The 24,858-nt window shown below is 50.2% G+C and overlaps 1 protein-coding gene and 1 long non-coding RNA gene across 2 annotated transcripts in view; one reads left to right on the top strand and one right to left on the bottom strand.

Annotated features, from left to right (window-relative positions):
- The first annotated feature begins 12,762 nt into the window (after positions 1-12,762).
- Positions 12,763-15,061, top strand: LOC103164754. The gene is made up of 2 exons (XR_484316.3): positions 12,763-12,988; positions 14,282-15,061. It is a non-coding gene; the product is annotated as an uncharacterized LOC103164754 (long non-coding RNA).
- Positions 15,062-20,249: 5,188 nt separating this feature from the next.
- Positions 20,250-24,858, bottom strand: part of TMEM245 (transmembrane protein 245) — a 63,582-nt gene continuing 58,973 nt past the window's right edge. The window contains exons 18-20 of the mRNA XM_039910594.1: positions 23,488-23,662; positions 22,637-22,813; positions 20,250-20,785 (exon numbers count right to left, since the gene is read on the bottom strand). Of these exons, the coding sequence (XP_039766528.1) occupies positions 20,740-20,785; positions 22,637-22,813; positions 23,488-23,662 (398 nt within the window). The 3' untranslated portion in view covers positions 20,250-20,739. The remainder of the gene's footprint in view (positions 20,786-22,636; positions 22,814-23,487; positions 23,663-24,858) is intronic.

Below are 24,858 nucleotides of genomic sequence, written 5' to 3'. Positions count from 1 at the left end.
AGCCCCATGTGGGCCCTGATTACCTAGTATCTACCCCAGCGCTTAGTACAGTGCTTGACACATAGTAAACGCTTATCAAATGCTATTATCATCACTGTTGTTGTTATGTGGTGTGGGGCCGAGGGTGGGGTAGAGGGTAGAATTACCAATTTTATCACTATTCATTCATTCAATAGTATTTATCGAGCGCTGACTATGTGCAGAGCACTGTACTAAGCACTTGGAATGAACAAGTCGGCAACAGATAGAGACGGTCCCTGCCCTTTGACGGGCTTACGGTCTAATCGGGGGAGACGGGCAGACGAGAACAATGGCAATAAAGCTGAATTCAAGTTGATTGAACTATTTAGACTGAGGCTATTTAGGACTCTGGGAATTTCCGGCTAAACGAAATTATTTGAACATCTTGCCGCCCAATTAAAAAGAAATAATAAATCAGCTGACCTGTTGCAAACAGAACAAATGTGTTGCTGGTGATTATTTTCCCTGCACAGAGAAGTGAACAGGGTCACCTTACCCTGAACTCACTCTAGTTCTTCATTTAGGCCCACATCTGTAAACATGCGCTCAATTAAAATAAATGCTGCTGGATTTGGTTATTCAATTCATCTAGGGAACCCCTAATTTGCAACTCAATTGCATAAATTTACATGCTAAATTCAAGTGGCTCTTACTCCAGGTTTGTGAGTTAAAACCCAATGAAGTACACAGCTTTGGAAAAAATCTACCTCTCTTATCGGAAATAGGTAATAGGGTTTGAGGCCGGTTTCTGCCCTGTATTGTACTTTTCCAAGCGCTTAGTACGGCGCCCTGCATGCACTAAGCGCTCAATAAATACGACCGACTGATTGAAATCCATTATAATGATGGTATTTGATAAGCGCTATGGGCCAAGCACTGTTCTAAGCGCTGGGGGAGATACGAGGTAATCAGGTTGTCCCACGTGGGGCTCACAGTCTTAATCCCCATTTTACAGATGAGGAAATTGAGGCACAGAGAAGTTAAACGGCTTGCCCAAAGTCACACAGACGACAAGTGGCGGAGCCGGGATTAGAACTCACGACCTCTGACTCCCAAGCCCGGGCTCTTTCCACTGAGCCACGCTGCTTCTCTATTATGGATGTTCAAATTTGGGGGAAGCTACCCCGCTCCCTTCTCGGCTGGGGAAGGATTTGAGGAGAGATGAGGTTGGGAGAAGAAGAGACCAACTCTGTCTGGATCCTCCACCTCTTATCTGCAGGGACGTGGGGAAGGAGAAGTGAGTCTTCCCAGATGAATTGGATTTCTCCTCTCAGCTGGGGGAAGAGACCAGAATAATCGGTAGTGGGGACTGAGGGACAAAATCAGAGACACCTGCCCCCTTTCCCTCATTTGTGATTGATTGATTAAGCTACCTGGATTTGGAGTTCAGTCCCTGTTTCCCCACCTCTCAAGAACAGCAGTGAGAAGCAGCGTGGCTCAGCGGAAAGAGCCCGGGCTTGGGAGTCAGAGGTCATGGGTTCGAATCCCGGCTCTGCCCCCTTGTCAGCTGTGTGACTGTGGGCAAGTCACTTCACGTGTCTGGGCCCCAGTTCCCTCATCTGAAAATGGGGATGAAGACTGGGAGCCTCACGTGGGACCACCTGATGACCCTGTATCTCCCCCAGCGCTTAGAATAAGGGTCTGCGCATAGTAAGCGCTTAACAAATACCAACATTAAGAACCCCCCCAGTGGCTGCCCATCCACCTCCGCATCAAAAAAAAGCCCCTCACCATTGTCTTTCAACTACTCAATCACCTTGCCTCCTCCTACCTCACCTCACTGCTCTCCTATCACAACCTTGCCCACTTAACTTTGCTCCTCTAAAGCCAACCTACTCTCCGCACCTCGATCTCATCCATAAATAACCAACTGGAGGGAGCCCAGAACCAGAGTGATTTTCCAGGGAAGCCAAAGAGCATGGAGGATGCTCCAGAGATGCTGAGATGGTAAGGGTGGGTGAATTCGAGATGACAGTTTAGTGAGTTGAGAATTAAGAGTGACAAATCACCGGTGCAACTTCCCAAAACACATAAATGGTCTGGAAGAGAGAAGAGGAAAAAAATAGCATGGGAAGACCGCATCGAAAAATAAAGCAATGTGTACCCCGAGGATCTGTGACTCACCTTGCCATAAAATGCTGAATTCTTTCAAATAATAATAAGAGTATTTGTTAAGTGCTTACTGTGTGCCGGGCACTATACTGAACACTTGTTCAATATGAAAGGACATGAAGTATAGCGAATAACTAAGAATCAGTCGAAGACAAGCACGATAAAGAATTAGAAAAAGGAAAAAGACAGAGAGAGGTGAAGGAAGAATTGCACGATGTTTTTGAGAATTCAAAACCCATTAGGAAGAGCTGATGACCAGGAAGGATGGGCACTGCCCTGAGAGACTAAGATAAATCAGAAAAATATCTCAAAAAATACAAAGATAATCAAGTAGAGCTTGTATAGGGTGACCATTAGAGAAACACAGCTAAAAATAAATCAATTCTTTGTCTCCAGACTCACATAAGGGGATGAGACAGACAATAGAGATAATTTTCCAAAGGATAATAAAATAGCGACGGATATTGCCAGAAAGCAACGTGTATTAAGATGGCATAAGGGCAGATGAAGGATCAATCATTTTCACTGGCAAATCTCATTTTCAATTAAATTATTGGAAGCTGGATACTGGATATTGCGACTAAAGAATCGTGAGGAAGCTAAATTCTTAACGTTATTTAGCTTCATTTCGCTTGCCTATCAGCTCTTAAGGCTTTCTCCGTACCTGTTTCCGCCTCTCTTGTTTTTCTGGTTCTTTTCTTGCCACCTCCTCATTCTCGGGACTCTGCTCTGTCCCACTCTCCAAGTTCATCCTTCAGGGGCCTACCTCCTTCCTCCCCTCTTTGCCCTCAGGTTCCCTTCTCTCCCGACCTCCTCTCCTGGTCTTCCAACCCAGTGTTCTTGGCCCTCCAAAGCTGACTTCCCTCCCTGATCGTCCACTGCTCCTGATCTTACCCTTCCCGACAATTGTCCGTCGGCTCCCCCTTCATAGCTGGATCCCATCACCTCCCCCGTAACTAACCCTGCAGTCTTGTTTCTCTTGGTCTTCCGTCTTCCCCTCTAGACTGTAAGTTCGTGGTGGGCAGGGAACGTGTTCTATTTTATCGTACTCTCCCAAGCCCTTGATATAGTGCTCTGCAAATAAGCGCTCAGTAAATGTGATTGATTGATCCCACTTTATCAGAGGGTGGGAGGTGGCCCGCACACATTCTCCCCCGATTAGACCGTAAGCCCGTCAGAGGGCAGGGACTGTCTCTGTTCCCGATTTGTCCATTCCAAGCGCTCAGTACAGTGCTCTGCACATAGTAAGCGCTCAATAAATACTACTGAATGAATACTATTGAATGAATTCTCTTCTCTCCACAGAAAAGCCACCAAAACTGCCGCTCTCCCTGGTCCGATCCCGCCCTACCCCTGGTCTCTCTCCGGCCCCGGCTCCCAGTGATTCCATTTCTGCAGAGAAGGTTGGAGAGGATGGGGCACCAGAAGCCGCCTTCCCAGATAGGTCTCTTAGGACCTCGCGTGGAGATGGGGAAGCCCACGGCATCAGAGAAATCAATCACTCTCTGACACGTCAGGTACCTACCGCTAAGGCTTCGAGTTTCTCTGCGCTGTTTTTAGCTCAGGCCCGTTTGTTTGCTTCGTCTGGAGACTTATACCCGATCTGCCAATTGAAAAGAACGCATAACCTTATTTTTCCAGGCCTCTCCTTCTTGAGCCCGACCGAGGTGCCTCACTGTTAATTCTCGCCGGGAAGCCAGGCCGACGGAGAAGCGTGAAGCCCGAGACCGGGGGTCAGGCCGCGTCCCTGAACCCCCATCTCCACCCCAGGCAGCGCTCTGCCCCGCCATTAACCACAGTTTTATTTCAACACCGCTGCCTTAAACTCCAAGTTCTGCACGGTTTGCTGTTTGCTCCAAGATCCGCTGCCAGGGTCCTCTGTCCAAAGACCGACAACTCCCTCTGTTTTGTTTTTCCCCCGTGGTGAAATGGGAATGGTTCCTGCAGCCCCCGGGCCCAGAGACCTCATTCTCTCTGAGGCCGATCTCCTCCCCAGGGCCAAAGTTGGCTGCCCCACACTTGGGCTGAGGGCGGGGGACTCGGGGGCTGGGGGTTGTCAGCCAGAAGGGTGGAAAGGACCCCCGTTAGACCGTAGGCCCCCTCTCGAGAAGCAGCGTGGCCTAGTGGATAGAGCCCCGGCCTGGGAATGAAGGACCTGGGTTCTAATCCCAGCTCCTCTCCTTGCCTGCTGTGTGATCTTGGTCAAGTCACTTCACTTCTCTAGGCCTCAATTCCCTCATCTTTAAAATGGGGATTAAAACTGTAAGTCTTCTGTGGGACAGGAACTGTGTCCACCCCAATTAGCTTGGATCTATCCCAGTGCTTAGAACTGTGCCTGGCACAAACTAACAGTGCTCTGCACATAGTAAGCGCTCAATAAATACTATTGAATGAATGAATTGCTTAACAAATACCACAGTTTACTGTTGTTATTATTAGACTGTAAACTGCGTGTGGGCTGGGACTGTGTCTACTAATTCTATTGTATTGTACTTTCCTTTGCACTTGGAACAGTCCTCTCTGCACGCAATAAGGACTCAGTAAATACCACCGATGGATGAATTATCTCAAGCACCGCCTCGGTACTTGGTTAGGCAGGATTTTGGTACCCATCGAATCCCGTATCCTAGCACCGGGACACGGCATGAACGGTACGGAGGGTCTTTGGGAGGGCCCATCTCAAAGGGCCCCTGCAAGAGGGGTGGTTTTCTGAGGCTGCATTAATGACATGACTTCTTCTGAAGGCATTTTTGGAGTTGGAAATTGGTTTCCAGCCACGGTTTTTACTGGGGTGTTGGAAGGTGTTGGAAGACTGGAAAGTTGGCGGAGGAGGGCAGAGTCCGTGCCAGGCTTTACTAAGAACATTGTCTGTGGGCTAAAAGGTCAGATTATCTGTTTGGTCCTTTTTTCGTTTTGGCCTCCTTCGGCTCTTGAGCAAATCAGTGAGCGCAAACACTCATTACCCTAGGTCAGGGTGGAAAGGTAGAGGTCTTCCTTCAAGGGGCGAGAAACCACGGCTCTCGGTTTCTTCCTAATCCCACGGGTTGGTTCTTGGAGACAGCATTCTCTCCCTTATCTAGCTCAACGCACAGACCCCCCCCCCCCAGACACACTCAAACCCAGAATAACAATAATAACGTTGCTGTCTGTTAAGCGCTTACTATGTGCCGAGCACCGTTCTGAGCGCTGGGGTAGATACAGGGTAATCAGGTTGTCCCCCGTGAGGCTCACAGTCTTCATCCCCATGTTACAGATGAGGTCACCGAGGCACCGAGAAGTTAAGTGACTTGCCCAAAGTCACACGGCTGACAGGCGGCGGAGCCGGGATTAGAACCCATGACCTCCGACTCCTAAGCCCGTGCTCTTTCCGCAGAGCCACGCTGCTTCCCGAGCAATAGTAATAAGGATTATAATGATAAAAATCATAATAACAATAATTGAGAAGCAGTGTGGCCTAGTGGAAAGACCACAGTCCTGGGAGTCAGAGGATCTGGATTCTAAGCCCCAGCTCTGCCACTTGCCTGCTGTGTGACCTTGGGTAAAGCGCTTCACTTCTCTGGGGCTCTGTGACTCAGTTTCCTCAACTGAAAAATGGGGATTCAACGCCTGTTCTCCCTCCTACTTAGACTGTGAGCCCCATGAGGGACCTGATTATCTTGCATCTACCTGTCCTTAGTACGCTGCTTAGCAATCAGTCAATCATATTTATCGAGCGCTTACTATGTGCAGAGCACTGTGCTAAGCATTATCAGAATGATCAGAATTAACAGAAAACACATGGCGAAGCAGCGTGGTTCAGTGGAAAGAGCCGAGGCTTGGGAGTCAGAGGTCATGGGTTCTGATCCCGGCTCTGCCGCTTGCCAGCTGTGTGATTTTGGGCAAGTCACTTCACTTCTCTGTGCCTCAGTGACCTCATCTGGAAAATAGGGATTAAAACTGTGAGCCCTACGTGGGACAACCTGATCACCTTGTATTCTCCCCAGCGCTTAGAACAGTGCTTTGCACATAGTAAGCGCTTAACAAATACCAACATTATTATTATTAATTAGCAGATACATTGCCTGCCCATATTCTTTCATTCAGTGGTATCTATTAAGTGCTGACTGTGTGCACAGCACTGTACTAAGCACTTGGGAGAGTACAATACAATAATAAGCCCACGCATTCCCCGCCCACAGCGAGCTTATAGCCTAGAGGGGGAAACAGATATCAATATCTATATCAATCTATTGTCTTCATCCACGTGTTGAGGACATCCAGGACTCAGCACATAGTAGGTACTCGAAAAATACTAGTGACGGACGAATAGGTCTCTAGTTTAGGCGCCATCTTGAATGTCCCACGTACCTACCATTTCGAGGATCCCTGCCATGTCGCGCCCTGATTTTAACCGATTACCTTCCTTCCACCTGAAGCCAGACCGGCTCAGAGACCTTCTATTTCTGCAGGCAGGACGCATTCCCCAGCCTCCTCCATCAGCTTCTCCTCTTGGTCTGCCAGAAGAAGTCCGGATGTGAACGTCAATACTTTTCTTCCCGCATAGGGCTATTGGAAAATACACAAAGGTTCTGTGATTTTAACAGAGACTAAGAAGAAAAGGTAATTTTTACGAGTCTGTTCATCCCCTGTGGGGAAGCTAAATTTTTTCAAACACATTTTAAATCTCGGTTATATCCGGAGCTGCCAAAAAGTTCACATTTCGAAAGACACATGAACCTGTTTTCAGAAGACGTGACGTTTTATGGATTTGAGTTGATTGAAGATCAATCTCTCGTGTTCCCTATTCTAATTAGCAATTTGGGCTATTTTACATGGATGAAGCTATTATCGCTGTCTTTCCCTGAATTTCATTTTTTAATTGAGTTGAAAGATGTTTTCTAAGGTCTTGTTCTGTCTTTTCTGTCTCTTGTCATTCAAAGAATAATATTTTCATAACATCCACCGGTCATCCGTTTGCGAAATGTCTTCTGTGAAGTTTAGTAACAATATGGCCACCCAACCTCCTGAAATGATTTCCGGGTAACCTCTTGACTTCCAGAAGATGAATCAGATGACTCTGGTTTTGTCTCTGGGCTAAAGTTTCTTTGATCCAATGGCTTGTCTAGAATGGTTGTTAGAAGAATTTCTCTAAATTATGACACTGCTGAATGTGTTGACCACCGGACAAGAAAATGAAGGTCGAAGGCCTATTACTTTCTTTGCATCAGACAGCGTCAAAATAACCCACATTCACCCTGTCTTTAAAACTGGGCTGGGTATCTGCGAAGACCCCCGACCAGTAGATAATCACAGAATACGTATTCATTCAGTAGTATTTATTGAGCGCTTACTATGTGCAGGGCACTGTACTAAGCGCTTGGAATGTACGTAGGGAAGCAGCATGGCTCAGTGGGAAAAGCACAGACCTGGGAGTCAGAGGACCTGGGTCCTAATCTTGGTTCCGCCAAATGCTTTCTGGGTGTCCATCCAACTTCTCGGGGTCTCGGTTTTCCTTTTCTCCCTCCTACTTAGACTGTGAGCCCCACGCAGAACGGGGGCTGTGTCCAACCCAATTAGCCTGTTCCTACTCCGGAGCTTAGAACAGTGTTTGACACATAGTGAGCGCTTAAGAAATACAATTTGAAAAGGTATATGGTCCCAGGAGTCCTTCAGAGATAATGAAACAGTGAATGAGAACAACGCCACCCAAAAACATGTTATTATTCTATATCTATCCACATAGAGACGCGTGCACGCACAAACACATTCCGGTCACACAAAAATATCATCCCTCGTTATGTTGCTTTAGTTAACGTTTGTAGCGCCTACCCCGTTTTCTCTTTTGCTGCCTTGTGTCTCTTTCCACAGGAAGGTTTGGCTCAAAGAAAGATAATCTCATCTTGAGGGCAAGGCTCCTCTCTAGACTATAAGGTCCTCGTGGGCAGGGATTGTGCCCACCAACTCTGTCCACTGTATTTTCCCAAGCAATTAGTACAGCACTTTCTCTCTTTTTTTTAAGGGTATTTATTGGGCTCTTACTAGGTGCCTTACACGAGCTTACTATACTAAGCACTGAGGTAGAATATCAGCTGATCAGGTTAGTTACAGTCCACGTCCCACTTAGGGCTCCCAGTTTTAATCCCCATTTTATAGACGAGGTAAGTGAGGCACAGAGAAGTGAAGTGACTTGCTCGAGTCCACCCAGCAGAGAAGTGGTGGATCTGGGATTAGAACCCAGGTCCTTCCGACTCCCAGCCCCGTGTTCCGTCCACTAGGCCATGCTGCTCCTCTCCCCCTCCCTCCTCTCCAGAAGAGCCGACACTACGTGGCCACACCAGCCCGAAACAGGCTGGGCTTTTTCCAAGAGTCTCCAGCCCACTCCGGCCTTGGCCTCAACCTACATCCGGAAACGTGCCCTTCCTGGTGTGGGGTCTGGACAACTTGCCCTCACAAGCTCTACCTACCCCCACGACGGCAAAGCCCAGCAAACAAAATAAGGTCCTGCCTGGGTGGCGGTCCTGGGAGGACTGGGAAGCGGCATGACGTAGTGGATAGACCCTGGGAGTCAGAAGGTCTTGGGTTCCAATCCCGTCTCCGCCACTTATCCGCTGTGGGAACTTGGGCAATTTGCTCCGCTTCTCTGGGCCTCGGTTCCCTCGTCTGGAAAATGGGGATTGAGGCCGTGAGCCTCCCGGGGGACAGGGACTGTGTCCGACCTGATTTGCTGGTACTCACCCCAGTGCTTAGTACGGTGCCTGGCATATAGCAGGCACCGAACAAATATCACAATTATCTTTCTTATTATTAACATTCGAATCGGAGTCCCCCCGCACCGTCAGGCCGGTGGTGGGGGAGAGGCCTGAGCCGCAGGGGGCTGGGACGGGACAGAACGGGAAGCGTCGTCGCCTCCCCTCGCCGCCTTCGGCCCGCCGGTGCCACTCCTCAGCCAGGGGAATGGGCCACGGTGCCCCTCCGGGGCCATGCCAGTTGGCAGCGAGGCTCGGCCCAGCCCGGCCCTGCCCCGATCCGGGTGTGGCCGCTTCCTCCTCAGGCTTCAGAGGGTCAGGGTCGGCCAGCGGGGGCCATTTCCCGAAGGCCGCGGCGGGTCAGAGCCGGCCATTTCCCACAGGCCCGCGAGCTGAGCGCGTCCAGCCCGGGCCCGGCCCGACCCCTGGATCCTCTCTGGGGAGGGCAGAAAATCCAATCTGAAGTTTCCCGTAAACGCATGGAAGAGAACTTTGAAAGTCATTACCGGCTCCGAAGGAGGAGTTGGGCCGGTTTGGGGAAACAAAGGAATGTGGAATCAAAGAATATTCCCGGTCCCCAGCCTTGTTTGTGGTTCCTAAACTCGCTGCTGACTTGAAATTTCCATCGGGATGTTTCCCGGACCATTAGGCCACAGTCTCAGCTGGGAAAGGGGCCTAAGAAATTGGCGTTCTTTAAAAGGGCAGGGAAAAAGCTCAAGTTTAAGAGGTAAATTCCAGCTTCCCCAGGGAAGGACCCCGTCTTCCAGCCAAACCAGACGCCGACAGGAACTACACAAGCCTGAGATTTCGGCAGCTTGGTTTTTAGACAACCGAAGCTAAGATAGGAGCGTGTGTCTTGGTTGGTGGTGGGGTTGGCTACCTACTGGCAGCTCACTTCCTTCGTGCGCCACCTCTTCTGCGGGGCGACCCCCGCCCTCCCACACCCCCCGAAACTCACCCTGAAAGAGAGGGCACTGGCGGGCCTCTCTCCTTCAATCGATGGTATTTACTGAGCGCTTACCGCGTGCGGGATACTGTACTAAGCCCTCGGGAGAGAGCACAACAGAATTAGCAGACCCCGCTCCCTGCCCATAATGAGCTTAAAGGCTAGGGGGTGGCGGGGGTGGAAAGACATGAATATAAATAAATAATTTAGAAGATATAATTTAAAGATAGATAGATATATATATAAGTCCCACGGGGTTGGGGCAGATATCAAATGCCCAGAGTTCACAGACAACGCAGAGGGGAGAGCGAGCCGGGGAAAAGAGGGCTTAATCGGGGAAGGCCTCGCGGAGGAATTGCGACCTCAGTGATGTTTAGGAGCATTATAGCAGTGAGAAGCACCGTGGCCTAGTCGATAGTCTGTTATATTGTTATACTGGACTCCCCCGAGTGCTTAGTACAGCACTCTCCCACTTGTCTGCTGGGTGACTGTGGGCAAGTCACTTAACTTCTCGGTGCCTCAGTTACCTCATCTGTAAAATGGGGATTAACTGGGAGCCTCGTGTGGGACAACCTGATGACCCTGTATCTACCCTAGCGCTTAGAACAGTGCTCTGCACATAGTAAGCGCTTTACAAATACCAACGTTATTATTACTCTGCGCGCAGTAAGTGCTCAATAAATACCGTTGACTGACGGACTGATTTTAACCTTATTAAAAGCACATCTCCCCCAAGAGGCCTTCCCTACGCCTATCCCATTTCCTCCTCTTCCGCTCCCTCCGGCATCACCTTTACACATGAATTTGCTCCCTTTATTCACCACTCCACCTCAGCCCCACACCGCTTGTGTACGTATCCATAATGCATTTATTTCGATCAATGCCCTCTAGACTCCACGCACGTTATAGGCAGGGAACGTGTTTACTGACCGTTACATTGTACTCTCCCCAGTGCTTAATACCTTGACCCGCACAAATTAAGGATCCAATTACTGGTATTTGTCGATATCAATAAATACCACTGACTCAACAGTACAATAACGAAGAGTTGGTGAACGCGATCCTGGCCCGCAAGGAGTTAACAGCCGTCCCCTCACAACTGGAGCAGATCGGAGCAGATTTCTTCAGCTTTTTCTCGTCGACGTCGGTGGCACGTTCGGGATCTAGTTTGGGGGCAGAGTGGCTTTTTTCCCTGGCTCTGCCAGAGTTCATCAGACTTCTTCCAGCATCACGGCGTTCGGGCCGGCATGCTACAAAACTCCTCCCAGAACCGGTCCGCTTCCCGGCTGCTTCCAGCGGGCCACGGAAAGACAACTGCAGGGGAAAAAGGGGGTGGAAGGACCTGGCCTGGCTCGGCCCGAGGAAGAGAAGTCCTTTTCATCACCTTCATCCTAGCCCAGATGTCTCATTCACCACTTCCGGATTCGACTGCTCCTTGAAAATCTGATACCCGATGAAATTTGATATGAGGAATATTCACATCCGGTACGTAAAGTCTCTCTCCCCACAAAGACGCACGATTCTGAAATTCCAAAGAGCACACGAGAGGCAGCCTGGTGTAGTGGATAGAGCCTGGGCCTGGGAGTCGGAAGGTCATGGGTTCCAATCCTAACCCCGCCACTTGTCTGTGTGTGACGTTGGGTGCGTCACTTCACTTCTCTGTGCCTCAGTTACCTTATCTGTAAAATGGGGATTGAGACTGTGAGCCCCACGTGGGACAGGGACTGTGCCAAGCCGATTTGCTTGTATTCAAAGCTTAGCGCAGCGCGTGGCACCGAAGTGAGTATTTAACAAATACCATAATTATTATTATTGTTATTTTTCGGCATTACCATTGGCTACTCGCCTGGGGGGGCTGCCTCACTCGGGCTACTCCGCCATCTAATAATGTTGAGATTTGTTAAGCGCCTACTTTGTGCAGAGCACCGTTCTAAGCGCTGGGGGAGATACAGGGTCATCAGGTGGTCCCACATGAGGCTCACGGTTAATCCCCATTTTACAGACGAGGTCACTGAGGCCCAGAGAAGTGAAGTGACTCGCCCACAGTCACACAGCTGACGGGTGGCAGAGCCGGGGGTCGAACTCATGACCTCTGACTCCGAAGCCCAGGCTCTTCCACTGAACCGTGCTGCTTCCCATCTAGCCCACAGTCCTCCAAACACAAGTCAGTGGGTCACAGACCGGACAGCACCACCCACTTATCTTTTTTTTTGGGGGGGTGGGGGGTGGCGGTGTTCAATTTCTGTCCCCCTTCCTCAATCCACCCCTGTACATTGGGGCCTCCTTTCTGGGTGGGACTGATGATGGTATTTGCTGAGAGTTTACCAAGGCCAACACTGAGCTCTGCGCTGGGAAATGCACGATGCATAATCACTTAGGCGCTCGCCCCACCACACTTACATCAGTCAATCATATTTATTGAGCATTGACTGTGTGCGGAGCACCGTACTACGCGCTCGGGGAAATAAAATATAACAGAGCTGGTAGACACGTTTCCCGCCCACGGGCTTACCCAATCAAGGGGTAAGGACGTACCTATCCTTGTACTTTGTCATTTATTTTAATGTCGGCCCCCCCTTCTAGACTATAAGCTCCTTCAGGGCAGGGAACATGTCTACCCACCCTATTGTACCCTCCCACGGGCTTAATGTTGGTATTTGTTAAGCGCTTACTATGTGCAGAGCACTGTTCTAAGCGCTGGGGTAGACACAGGGGAATCAAGTTGTCCCACGTGGGGCTCACAGTCTTAATCCCCATTTGACAGATGAGGGAACTGAGGCACAGAGAAGTTAAGTGACTTGCCCACAGTCACACAGCTGACAAGTGGCTTACTAACAACTCTCTCCGCACCCAATAAGCGCTCAATAAATTCCACAGATAAAACCCTTTCTCTGCTCCCAGTGAGGGTGAAGAACCTCACTTTACCCTCCCCGTTCCAACTGGAAAGTCGTTATTTTAAAACGGAGGCTTGAAGGCCCAGTGGAGACCGGGGCCTTGTAGCAGAAGCAGGTCAGACGGACTACATCGAATTACAAGTTCCTGGAGGGCAGTCAGCTCGGGGCCGAAGGAGTTGTTTCACGGTGGACTGGGGACTTGGTTCAGGCACTGTTCTGCCGGGAAAACTGCCAGGTTTTACATTTCGATCGGAAATAAAAATCGGAGGCCCCGCGGCCCTGCCAAGGAGGTGAGACCAATCAGCCGATCGGATTGTTCAGGGCTAATGATGCTCCAGAAATCAGGATTTGGGGCTAAGAAATATTTTGCTGCCACCCAGTGGCTGGACATCACTTTTCGGCTTGGCCCCGTTCCTAGGCTCTCTGGAAAATAGTGAAAATAATAATGATAATAGCAACAGTAATAATAGCGATGGTATTCGTTAACCGCTTACTACGTGCCAAGCACGGAAGATACAGCCCGTGCTTCAGCGTTTGTTCCCGTGAGGGAGAGTTATGGGGGTGTTCAGAGACGGTAAAGCTGGGGAGTTGCAGGCGCTTTTGTCTCCTAGGCCCACCCCTCTCCCACCTCAGTAGGTGCCCGGGGGTCGTTTTGGCCAGAGGACGTATCCGTTTCTTGTTCTACTGTACTCTCCCAAGCGTTTAGTACAGTGCCCTGCCCACTGGAAGGGCTCGGTAAGTCCGACTGAAGGAAGAATACCTTTTTCGATTCAATTAACCCTCATTAAAATAGCTCTCATCTTACTGAAGGGCAGCGCTCTCACAGGCCACAGATTGTCGCAGGTCCACGAGGGGCATCCTTCCTTTCCCTTTCTGCTTCCCAGCCTCAGACTAACCCACACCTTCCATTCCCCAAGCAGGCTAAGCACAAAGGTTTTATTGAAGTGTAAAAAGAAATTCAATCCCCCCCCCCCCCCCGAGGGATCTTTGAAACTTGCGGTATGTGATTTTTTTAGCAAAACACCGGTGACATTTGGTTGCGTTTTTTAAGGTTTGATTAAAGTCGGTAAGCCCGGGAACGTTTTCCACACCCGATCAAATCGGGCCAATCTTCCCGTGTGTGTTTTGATTTGATGGGCCACGGAGAAACAAACCTATTGGGTTCCCACCCTGGGGGCGACATTAACCTTGGAGCTCGAAACCCGTCGGACGACGTACCGAGAACTCCTTGGAGACGCTCGGGTTGGGGTCGAAACGTCCCCTCCGCAGACGGCGAGGAGAAGAGAACACAGAGCGGTCGTACCTCCTCCGGCTTCCCCAGCTCGGTGTTTGGGGTGAAAAAGGGCTCCTCCTCTTTGGAAACTAGTGGCCGGTAGACGCCCCATATGGACCAGTGGGATCCAGGCCCTGTAGTCTGGGGGACATCTCCCCATATGCGCCGGTCTCCCCAATTTTTCCCACTTCCCCCAACCTCACCCGGACACGGTCTTTCCTGGAGCCCAAGGGATCCGGTCCAACTGGGTTCTCCGTTTCCCTATTCCCATAACGAATTCCACCTCTGTCTCTCCCTCCCCCTTCCGAAGGGAAGCTCCTCTCCCATCTGCTGTCTCTGCTGTCACTTCAAATTCGGCCTTGAGCTCACTGAATTCCCTGGAAACGGACCGTCACGCGGGAAAAATGTCAGGTCACTGCCCGCTAGGTGGGCTTCCGGCAGGACACCAGAACTCGTGTCCATATTACAAAAGACGTCGTCTCCGGCCCGCCGCTTTGGCACGGACACAAAACCAAGCCTCGCCTAATTAAGGATGGCAAGCCGCTGCCAAAACGCAGAGTCTCTGTTCTCCAATCAACTGCCAGCGGAGTCGGACCGGAAATCCCGCTCGAGACATTAATCAGAATTTTTGGGGGGTTGCAGTCGACATTAATCATTTTATTTCAAAAGATATGAAACAGTTTTTCACCGGAGCGGACATCCGTACAATACCTCGTCCAAAGCTGGACGAAGCTGAAAATGGTGATTCCTTCTTCGATGGCAAGTCGATCCGACACGGAGGGTTTCCAACGCGTTACCTATGATTCCTGATTTCGAAATCCAGCCCTCCACGCCAGAAAACACACCATTTCATCTTGCAGACATAAACGCGTCACGGCAACGGACCCGGCGGCCGCCCCTTCCGATTCTCTTCAAATGACCAGAAAGAGGACTGAACCCACCAGTTGAAGGGCAACCCTCAGACACATCCGTAGGCACGAAAGCTTGAAGATGCCATTCGACCGTCCCAGCGGAGCACCAAATATTGGTGATTACAAACACTCCCTGCCCGGCCTTACTATACTGGATTAAAAAGTAAAAGGAAAAAGAAAAACCACCTCACAATGAATATTGGCCCAAGGACAACATTCGGGAAAATACAAGCTTATTTAGCATCACTTAAAACTGAATTCAGTGCCCTTAAAAAAGTTAGGGATGTCAATATTTAAGTATTTCAAGGCAGCAACCCAAGGGTGACACTCCTCAAAGGGCGTCACACACCTCTACTAGGGAGAGGAGGGGATGGACAGGGTGGGAGAGTGGAGCTAAAGAGGGCAGAGGACTGAAAGGGAGGAGGAGTGGAAGGGGAGAGGAGTCCAAAAAGGGGAGAGAGGGAAGCAAAAGAGGGGAGAGAGCAGAACAAAAAAGGGTAGAGAAGGAAATGAAAGGGGAGAGAGGAGAGAAAGGAGCGAGAGGAGCGAAAGGGGAAAGAGAGGAGTGAAGGGAGAGAAGTGAAAGGGGAGAGGGGAGAGGAAAAGGGAGAGGGAAAAGGGAGAGATATGGGAGGGAGGGAATAGAAAGAGGGGGAGGAGAATGCAGAGGGAGGGGAAAGAAAAAGGGGAGAGGGGGAAAGAGTGAGAGGAGAGGGAGGAGAGAAGACGCCTGAAGTGGTGAGGTTACGTCCCACCGATCCCATCTCATAGACCTGGTGTCTGGCCCAAGAGGGGAAACCCTAAATATCTGGTTGTGCACACCTTCACATCCCATATGGAGATTCTGCCTCGGGGGGCTGCCCCTTGGTCTGGCTCAATGAATCTTTGACTGGAAACTGGGGGGACTGGTGGTCAGTTCGGTGACGGCCTACTGGGTCTTCGTGCTGAAAAACTTTCCTCAGCAAATAAACCACCCCAAATCCCGACTGCACAGGCCAACGGCAGCTCCCGTGTCTCTAGGCTCAGCTCCTGCAAACCCTGTGTCAGACGTGTGAAATCATCTTCCTGTACTGCCTAGCACAGAGCCTGCTCCCCTACAACACTGCCAGAAATTGCCTTAGTGAAACTCTTCCTTTGACACCTCTCTTTAATACCGACTATAAAAACCTCCTCTTTCCCTGAACCTGAAGACCAGGCAAGGCAGAGGCCAGATATAAATACTGACAAAGACGTATCCTTGTGTGCACGAAATCTAGTTGACTGACCTCTGAGGTTCTGGATTTGATTCTCCTACGGAATTCCATCGATGGGATGCTTTTAAGAATTACCCCTTGGTGGCCATAAAGGGATTACAAAGCTAAGGACGGCAGGAAATTACAGAGAAGACTCGGAGAGAGTTCAAATTCCAGCAGCCGGTTGGTTCATGGTGGCACTAACAGAATTTTTTTTAATCACTTTATGGAAAATGGGGCATTTCAATTAAACAGCAGGTGCTGAATAAATTAGTCCACATAAAAATATGAACCTTGTTCGACCCAGGAGGTGGATTTAACCCAGAAATCATTCCGATGCCCCACACCTGGATGGTTAAATCCTAACTCCCTGTGGAGTACTACAGGAGAGTGCTTTATACGTTCTTAATTTACAAATTGGTCTTTCCAAAAGCGACATGGGGGCGAAAAGGTGGTTAGTGCACAAGGATTCACGCTCTGGATTATTTATAGGGATCAACTCGGCTTAAAATTCTGCTTATGAGAAGCAGCGTGGCCTAGCGGAAAGAGAACGGGCCTGGGAGTCGGAGGAGCTGGGCTTTAATCATGGCTCTGCCACGTGGCCTTGGGCAAGTCACTTCACTTCTCTGGGCCTCGGTTTCTTCTTCTGTAAAATGGGGATCGAATCCCACTCCCCCCGCTTAGACTGTGAGCCGCATGTGGGATAGGGACTGTGTTCATCCCGATGAACTTGTACCTACCCAGCATTTAGAGCAGTGCTTGGTACATAGAAAGGGCTTAACAAGGGCCATAATTATTATAATTACTATTAATCATCCAGCTGCCTTGGGCATACCAATCTCTTCGAGGAAGAGGGCTTCCTGTTTTCAGATGCTATTTGACTTCCGGTCTACAGGTGGGTAGACTGGTCACTACCCTAGAAATGGGCAAAGAGTGGTGTACCTGGAGGTGACCTTCTGAATAGTAATCAATAATAACTGTGGTATTTCTTAAGCGCTTACTAGCTGCCAAGCGCTCCACTAAACGCGGGGGTCGATACAAGACCATCCGATCCTACATGGGGCTCCCAATCTAAGCCCGAGGGAGAAGAGGTTTTGAATCCCCATTCTGCAGATGAGGCACGGAGAAACGACTTACCCGAGGTCACACAGCGGGCAAAGGGCCGGAGCTGGGATCAGAACCCAGGTCCTCAGACATCCCTACCCGTGCTCTTTCCACTAGGACGCGCTGCTTCTTCGGGGTGAAATGGCAGAAGCAACCCCAGGGAAGGGAGGGTGACGGCAGCGGGGCGGAGAGTGTGGATGGGCGGCACCGGCCACTCTCTCCCACGGTGGGCAGGATGGAGGAGGGAGAAAGAAAGATCCCGGGGGGCCGTGGGGCTGAAGACGGCACCAACGGTAACTGGGAAATCTTTCCCCGGGGCTCTGGGGGTTGGTGGGGCTGAGCCAACGGGGCCCTGTGAGATTTGGTAACTGGGGTGGACTCCATCCTGGCTGAGGAAAAAGGGGAGAAGATGCATTCTATGAACCTGTTTCTGTGTCCTGTTGGTCCAGCCACCCAGGAGATCAATCAGTTCCTGGTAATAAATCATCTCAAACAGACTCCCGCCCAACCTCCACCCACAAGGCGGAAGAGGCACGTAGAAGGTTGAAGGATGGCGGAGCCGCACCGAGAGGGCTCGATTTTCAGTGAAGAGGGGCCGGGATTCTGTCCACAGCTCGAGACAGATGAGGGAGGAAGGGAGGGAAGGAGGAAGGGATGCGGCAGAGGAGAGAATCCGAGGCGGCGAGGGAGCCGAGGGGGGCCACGGTCCCCAGCTCACAGGATAGCACCCCCAAAATCAGCCACGGATTCACTAAATACGTTGCTTATTATCAGAGCGAGATGGGCAACGGCGGACCCATCGGGAATGGCTGCCGCGAGTGCCCGCTCCGCATACAGAGACGAGGTAAGATGTAGTGTGTGGGATGGATTTTGGCAAATGGACGGAGGTTAACGGAGCTGGAGACCCAAACTCAGGACTCCCTACTCCGCACACCAGAAAACGACACAGAGTTTGTAGGGCAGGCCGCTGTCCATCGATTTGAAATCTGGTTTAAGTAAAATTATGGGCGTTTAGGTTGTCCGTTAGAGTAGGAGTGCGCAAACCCGGATCTATTTTTACGCTGGGGAAAAAAGGAACGTCCCAGAAAGACGACAGTTAGCCAGAATCTGGAGTGTGTTATTACTAGGAAATTATTTCATGAAATTAAAAACTGTTGGTAAATTGGGCCCCGGTTCAAACAATGTCTTCCCCCTTCCATCCCCAGAGGAGAGACAGCATTCTTATCTACCCAGGTGGGGCAAAAATACGTTATCATCTAGATTTTCTTTTTTCAGTGGTACTTGTTAAGTGCCTACTATGTGTCAAACACTGTTCTAAGCGCTGGGGTAAGTAGAAGTTAACTACGTCGGAGACGGTCCCCGTCCCACGTGGGGCTCGCAGTCTAAGTAGGAGGCAGAATGGGTTTCGAATCCCCGTTTTGCAGTTGAGGAAACCCAGGCGCAAAGTTAAGTGATTTGCCCGAGGTCACACAGAAGGTAGGGAGCCGGGATTAGAACCCAGGTCCTCTGACTCCCAGGCCTGTGCTCTTTCCACTAGGCCAGGCTGCTTCTCCATCGTCGAGTCAGTGGGAACTAGGCTGCCAACCTTTGATGGCTCTTTGTATCTTTCTCAAGGTCAGAGGCGGGGAAGAAAGGATGGCTAGAGAGAAATGGACAGGGGAAACACTGAACGGAGCGATGAGTTTGGGAAGGAGGAATATGATAAAGGGAATACGATGAGTGCTCAGTACAGCGCTCTGCACACAGTAAGCGTTCAATAAATAGGATCGAATGAAAGGGAAGGTGATGACGGGGACTCTCTTAAAGGCAGAGGATCAGAGGACTCGCCACAGGAGCTACAACCGAGGCAAGGCAGGCTTTGCCGGGCAGCGGTGGTGGCCATGTGGCCCCCTGGGAGTCCAGCACACGCCCACGTTCCCACCACAGTTTGGTTCTGAAAAGTGGGATACATCCAACGGTCCATTCCAAGCGCTTAGGACGGTGCTCTGCACATAGTAAGCGCTCAATAAATACTATTGAATGAATGAATCCTGCGGGGATTGGTCAGGGCAGAGCCCGTCAAGAGCGGAATCCTCTGAGATCTTCAGGTTAACATGTTTTTATGGCCTGTCATTCGGCAACTAGTTTTCAAAGCTGGTGGGCGCACGATGCATAAGTGAGCCATGCACGGCCCAGGGGATCCAGCAAAGGCCCGGGAGTCCTTTAATCCCGGCTCCGCCACTCGTCTGCTGGGTGACCTCGGCCAAGTCGCTTCACTCCTCTAAAATGGGGATCGAGACTGTGAGCCCCACGTAGGACGGGGAACTGCGTCCAACTCGGTCTGCTTGCATCCATCCCATCTGAGGCCATGGGGAGACACCCACGGAAGCTTCCACGGAGTCTATTTACTGAGCGCTATGTGCAGAGCACTTATTAAGTGCTCGGGAGGGTCCAATATAACAACACAAAGTGAGTTACCACTTCCCTGGCACAAGGATATCATCGAATGAAGACTGTTAGGAGGAAGGGGTGTCCACGGGGCCACCGGGGAGGGGCTGGGAGAGAGACTGCGACCCTCCTGTCTCTTATCTCCCTGGGATATTTCTGTGCCTAAAAGGGGAGTTGGAGAGATCGGAGCAGACAGCGAGAGAAAGTGTGGCCTCCTGGAGAGGGCACGGGCCTGCGAGTCGAAAGGACCCGGGCTCTAATCCCGCAGCTGCTGTGTGACCTCGGGCAGGTCACTTCAGTTCTCTGAGCCTCGGGTACCTCCTCTGTACAATGAGGATTAAGACTGCCAGCCCCGTGTGGGACACGGACTGCGTCCAACCTGCGACGAGCTGGTATCTCCCCCGGCGCTCAGTGCAGTGCCTGGCATATAGTGAGTGCCTAACGGATACCATTAAAAACAAAAAACCCAACAAAACACATACTGGGGGAGTGACTCTGCTTCAAGTGAAGATTAAGTCGCCTTTCCACGGCTCCTGGAGGGGTGAGGGTGACCCACAGATACTTCAGTTGTTCCTAACTGGAAAAAAAGCAACCGCCACAGATAAACACTCTAGATACTTCTTTAAAGCACTAGATTACTACACTGTTCCACAGTTTGATAGGAGGGCCTCCGTAGCCCATAAAATTACCGTCAAATAAATAAGCCTTCATTTAACCGGGCACGCCGGGAACCGAGGCTGATTCCGCCGCCTCTGTTCACATCAGTCACCCATATAAATCACCCAACCGGCGAAGAGCCTCGTTAACTGTTTCGGCAGACGATCGCCACTGTATAAATCGCCACCTCTCGAGGACTTTTTACGAAAACGACGTCGGCCCACAAGATGTCCGACCCGTATACCGGCACGTTAATCTGCAGAGCGGCCGGCCGCGGAGAGATGCTCTAGAGGGAAGGCCAGCAAATGCTTTTTTCCGAAATGCGGCTGGAGGGGGCCCGAGGCCACGGTTGGAGAGGGGAGACGGCCGCCACCGTTCCAAACTCATTGCGAGTCCAAGACGGCGCGACGGTCTGCAGTAGAAGAGGGGCGATTCGTTCAGTCGGCTGCGGATTTCAGGTCTTCGGGGATTTCTCTAAAAGTCCTGAAAGAAGATAACGGGTTCACCGTGACACGGTCAGAAACTATAACCGAGACAACCCCCCACACAGCGAGAACGGGAAAGGGAGGGCTATTTTAGCAAACGGCGGAAACAGTCTCCTCTACCCTGGCGACAGTTGGGAGACGGTTTAAAGGTGGTTCGACAATTTATGAGGATGAAACGATAATCTGTACTATCGTGATGGGGATTCTAATTAATTCCCGGCTCTGTCACCTGCCTGCTGCGGGACCTGGGGCGAGACACTTCACCTCTCTGGGCCCCGGTTACCTCACCTGTCAAATGGGGATAAAGACGGTGGACTTCACGTGGGACATGGACTGTGTCCAACCTGATTACTTTGTATCTACCCCAGAGTTTAGAACAGTGCCTGGCACATATTAAGCACTTAGCGAATACCATTAAAAAAAACTCCATACTTTCAAATCTAACTACAGAGTTGGGGCTAATTAATTCGTTGACTAATTAGAGAAAGAGCATGACCCAGTGGAAAGAGCAGACACCAGCAAGTCAGTGGACCTGGGTTCTAATCCCAGATCTTTCCTCTGGTTACTGGGTAAGCTTGGACAAGTCGCTTCCCTCCTCTGTGCCTTGATTTCCTCAACTGTAAGACGGGAATTCAATACCTGTTCTTCCAACTACTTAGAATGTGATTCCCACGCGGTACGGGGATCGTGTCCGACCTGATTAACTTGTATCTTCCCCAGACACTTGACACTTAGTAAGTGCTTAAAAAATATTCCATCAACAACATTAACAACAATAACGACAGTACTTTCGGAGAACCGGACCCCAAACAGAAAAGAGTACGAAGTTATTCCAAGGCCTCGTGTTTTAATTTCTGTTCTTTTTACGTTGACGACTTTCCTGGCTTTCTAGCGTCTTGCTATTGTCAAGACAGGGATCATGTCCACCGATGCCGGTGCACTTTCCGAAGTGTTTAGGGCAGTGCTCCGCACACGGCAAGTGCTTGATAAATACCACGGATTGATTGGTTGAAATGGAACCGAAATTTTGACAGCTTTCCAGGCTGCTGATTCTGGTATCAATCCCTAGAGGGAATTGAGCCTTTTTTTTGGGTCAAGAATTATATTTATAACTGAAATATACTTACCGCCTATTCCCCCGCCCGCTATTTCAATTTTTTAGGGGAGGATGAGAGCATGAAAGGGGAGAGTAAGTCCATTAAATCTCCCTCTGATTTTCCAACTAAAATCGGGTGAAAGACAAACCCTAGGAGAACGCTGGCTATAGACAAATTAAAACAGAGCCGAGCAGGAGGCGGTGGCCAGCACGGCCCAAACTCACTAACCACCCAAGCCGATGCTTTTGAAACGCAGATCGTCTGTGGATTCAGGTAAGGAGAGTTCTGTGTGGACTCTCCCGATTTCGATGTAATTCGTGTGAGAGCGTGAAGAAAGGGTGAGGACAGAGATAAAGGGTGACGTAACTGTCCCAGAAAAATGGCTAGGGAAGATAAGTCGCTGTCAGCAAAATTCAGAATTTTCAGACGCCTAATGAAGAATCACGAGGGCATTCGGACCACTGAATCTGTATTTCGAGATGATCCGTCTCCCCCCACCTCCTCTCTTCGAAAGGCTTTGCTCGGCATTACTTTTTTCTACTCTTTGGGAGAGGGGAGAGTTGTGCAAACCTCAGCCCGAACCTGACGTGATTAAGCGGCAGTTCCCTTCTGACTGTCGATTTTGATTTCCACAACGTCAGGATACCATCCTTGGGCCCGAACGTCAAACGAAAGCTTTCGGTGACCGCTTGGGTCCACCCCGTCCCCCGGCCGGTCCTCCTCGCGGTCCCTCCCTCCCCGGGGGAACTCACCGGTGTAGCTGGGACGGGGTGGACAGCGAAGCTGTGGGACTCACTAACATGGCGCTGTAGATGTTGGAGGCGACGACCAGTATGCAGAGGAGGATGGGACCTATGATGGCCCCTTCCAGGCCTAGATAGTAGGCCCCGCCAGCCACCGCTAAGCCCGTCAAGTACGGATGGCCGCCTCTGGAATCACAAAACAGAAGGGCTGAGAGTTACCACCGGAACTGCTGGATTACCCTGGAGATGAAACGAGGCCCTTTAAAGTAAAAAAAAATAAAATAGAGGAACACCTTCTAAGGAAGATTCATTCATTTCATTCGATCGTATTAACTGAACATTTAGTATGTGCAGAGCACTGTACTAAGTGCTTGGGAGAGTACAACAGAATGATAGACACAGTCCCCGCTCACAACACGCTTAGTCTAGAGAGTACAAGTTAGGATTCAATACCGGCTCTCTCGCCACCTTAGACTGTGAGCTCGAGGGACTGTTTTATTTCTGTTTACTTATTGGTATTTGTTAAGCGCTTACTATATACCAGGCACTGTACTAGAACTGGGGTAGTCACAGCCTTGATCCCCGTTTTACAGATGAGGGAACTGAGGCCCGGAGAAGCGAAGTGAAGACTCTGTCCTACTTGTTTTGCTTGTATCTACCTCAGTGCTAAGTTCCGCGCTCGGCAGGCGGCAAGGGCTCGATGAAAACCACTCGATGACAATTTTGGGTCTGCAGGCCCGAAGGCGGGATCGCATTTGGTTTCCAGACCCACAGCCCCTCTCTCATTAAAAATCAAGCGCCGGAGAAGCTAGAGAGAGGAGAGCCCAGGGTGGCGAAAGGATCGGGCGCGGACTACTTACCCCGATATATCAGAGTAGATCGCAGTGTCCACGAAGTACGTCGGCAGGAGGTGAAACACCAGGAGCAAGATGGCTTTGCAGCCCGCCCCTTGGGTCAGCCACAGGTCCAGGACGGCGGGGACGGCGGCCCAGTACGTCCCTAAAAATGGAACCGCTCCCAGGATCGCGGCCAACGCTGGGATAATCGGGGCCGGCGGGGGAGAGCAGAGAGGCAGGTTCAGATTGAGGCCAAACTGTCGGGGCTGGGGAGGCTTTTCGACTTGAAAAACGCTTGCCCTTAGGATTTTTCTTGCCCGGGAAATACAATACCCTTTCACAGGGATGCAAGTGTTCACTTTCATTTTTCACAAGCGTTCACACTAACAAAAGTACACACGGAAAAACTTCTCTATTGAGAGAGCTTTATGTATTAATTATTAATTTTACATTTTAATTGTATGTACTAATGTCTCGCTCTCCCTCTAGACTTGTAGGAAGGGATCGTGTCTACCAATTTTGTTATATGGTACTTTCCCAAGTGCTTAGCACAGTGCTCTGTACACCCGAATGCACTCAATAAATACCACTGACGATGATACACGGACAAATATCCAGAGACCCATGTATAGATACATATATATATTGAACTGATCTGCTAACAGTTACAGTTGAAATGACTTTTAAATGACCCTGACTGGTGGGCTGCTACAGCTTCATTCTATCAGTCATAATTATTGTGTGCAAAGCAATGTGCTACGCACTTGGGAAAGTACACTATAAGCTTCCTTATCAAAATGCTAAAGGAGGCAGAAGGGATGGGAAACTGCTAGATGACTGTTTTACACGAGCAGAAAGGCCCCGGAAGCCTTTTCCGGCAAGAAAAAGTCATGAAAAGCAGAACAGCAGCAGTGTGGCCTAGTGGAAAGTACTACCTCCTGGGAGCTAGAGGACCGGGTTCTAATCCCAGCTCCGCCACTTGCCTGCTGTGTGACCTTGGACAAGTCATTTAACTTCTCTGTGCCTCAGTAACCTCATCTGTAAAATGGGGACTAAGACTGTGTGCCCCACGTGGGGCAGGGACTGTGTCCAACCTGATTAGCCTGTATCAACCCCAGGGCTTAGTACAGTGCCTGGCACATAGTAAGCACTTAAATACCATAACAAAATAAGATTTTTAAAAAGGGAGCTTCTTGGAGGGGGAGAAGAGTTGAGGGGGAACTGGTCGAGGCTTGATTATCAGCGAAGAGAGAGAAGCTTCGGCAAACGCCAATCAGGTATGATTAGTTCACCCCATAAGACTGGACCAGGAGAAAAGAGAAGATAAATACCCACTACATTTCCCAGGGCACAAGTTGGGGAATCCAGAAGACGAGATGCAAAGCAGTCCGCGAG

Source organism: Ornithorhynchus anatinus, chromosome X3 (assembly GCF_004115215.2).
Source record: "Ornithorhynchus anatinus isolate Pmale09 chromosome X3, mOrnAna1.pri.v4, whole genome shotgun sequence".
Lineage (NCBI taxonomy): Eukaryota > Metazoa > Chordata > Mammalia > Monotremata > Ornithorhynchidae > Ornithorhynchus > Ornithorhynchus anatinus.
Note: the sequence above shows the minus strand (reverse complement) of the source record. Positions and strands in the feature narration are given on the sequence as shown.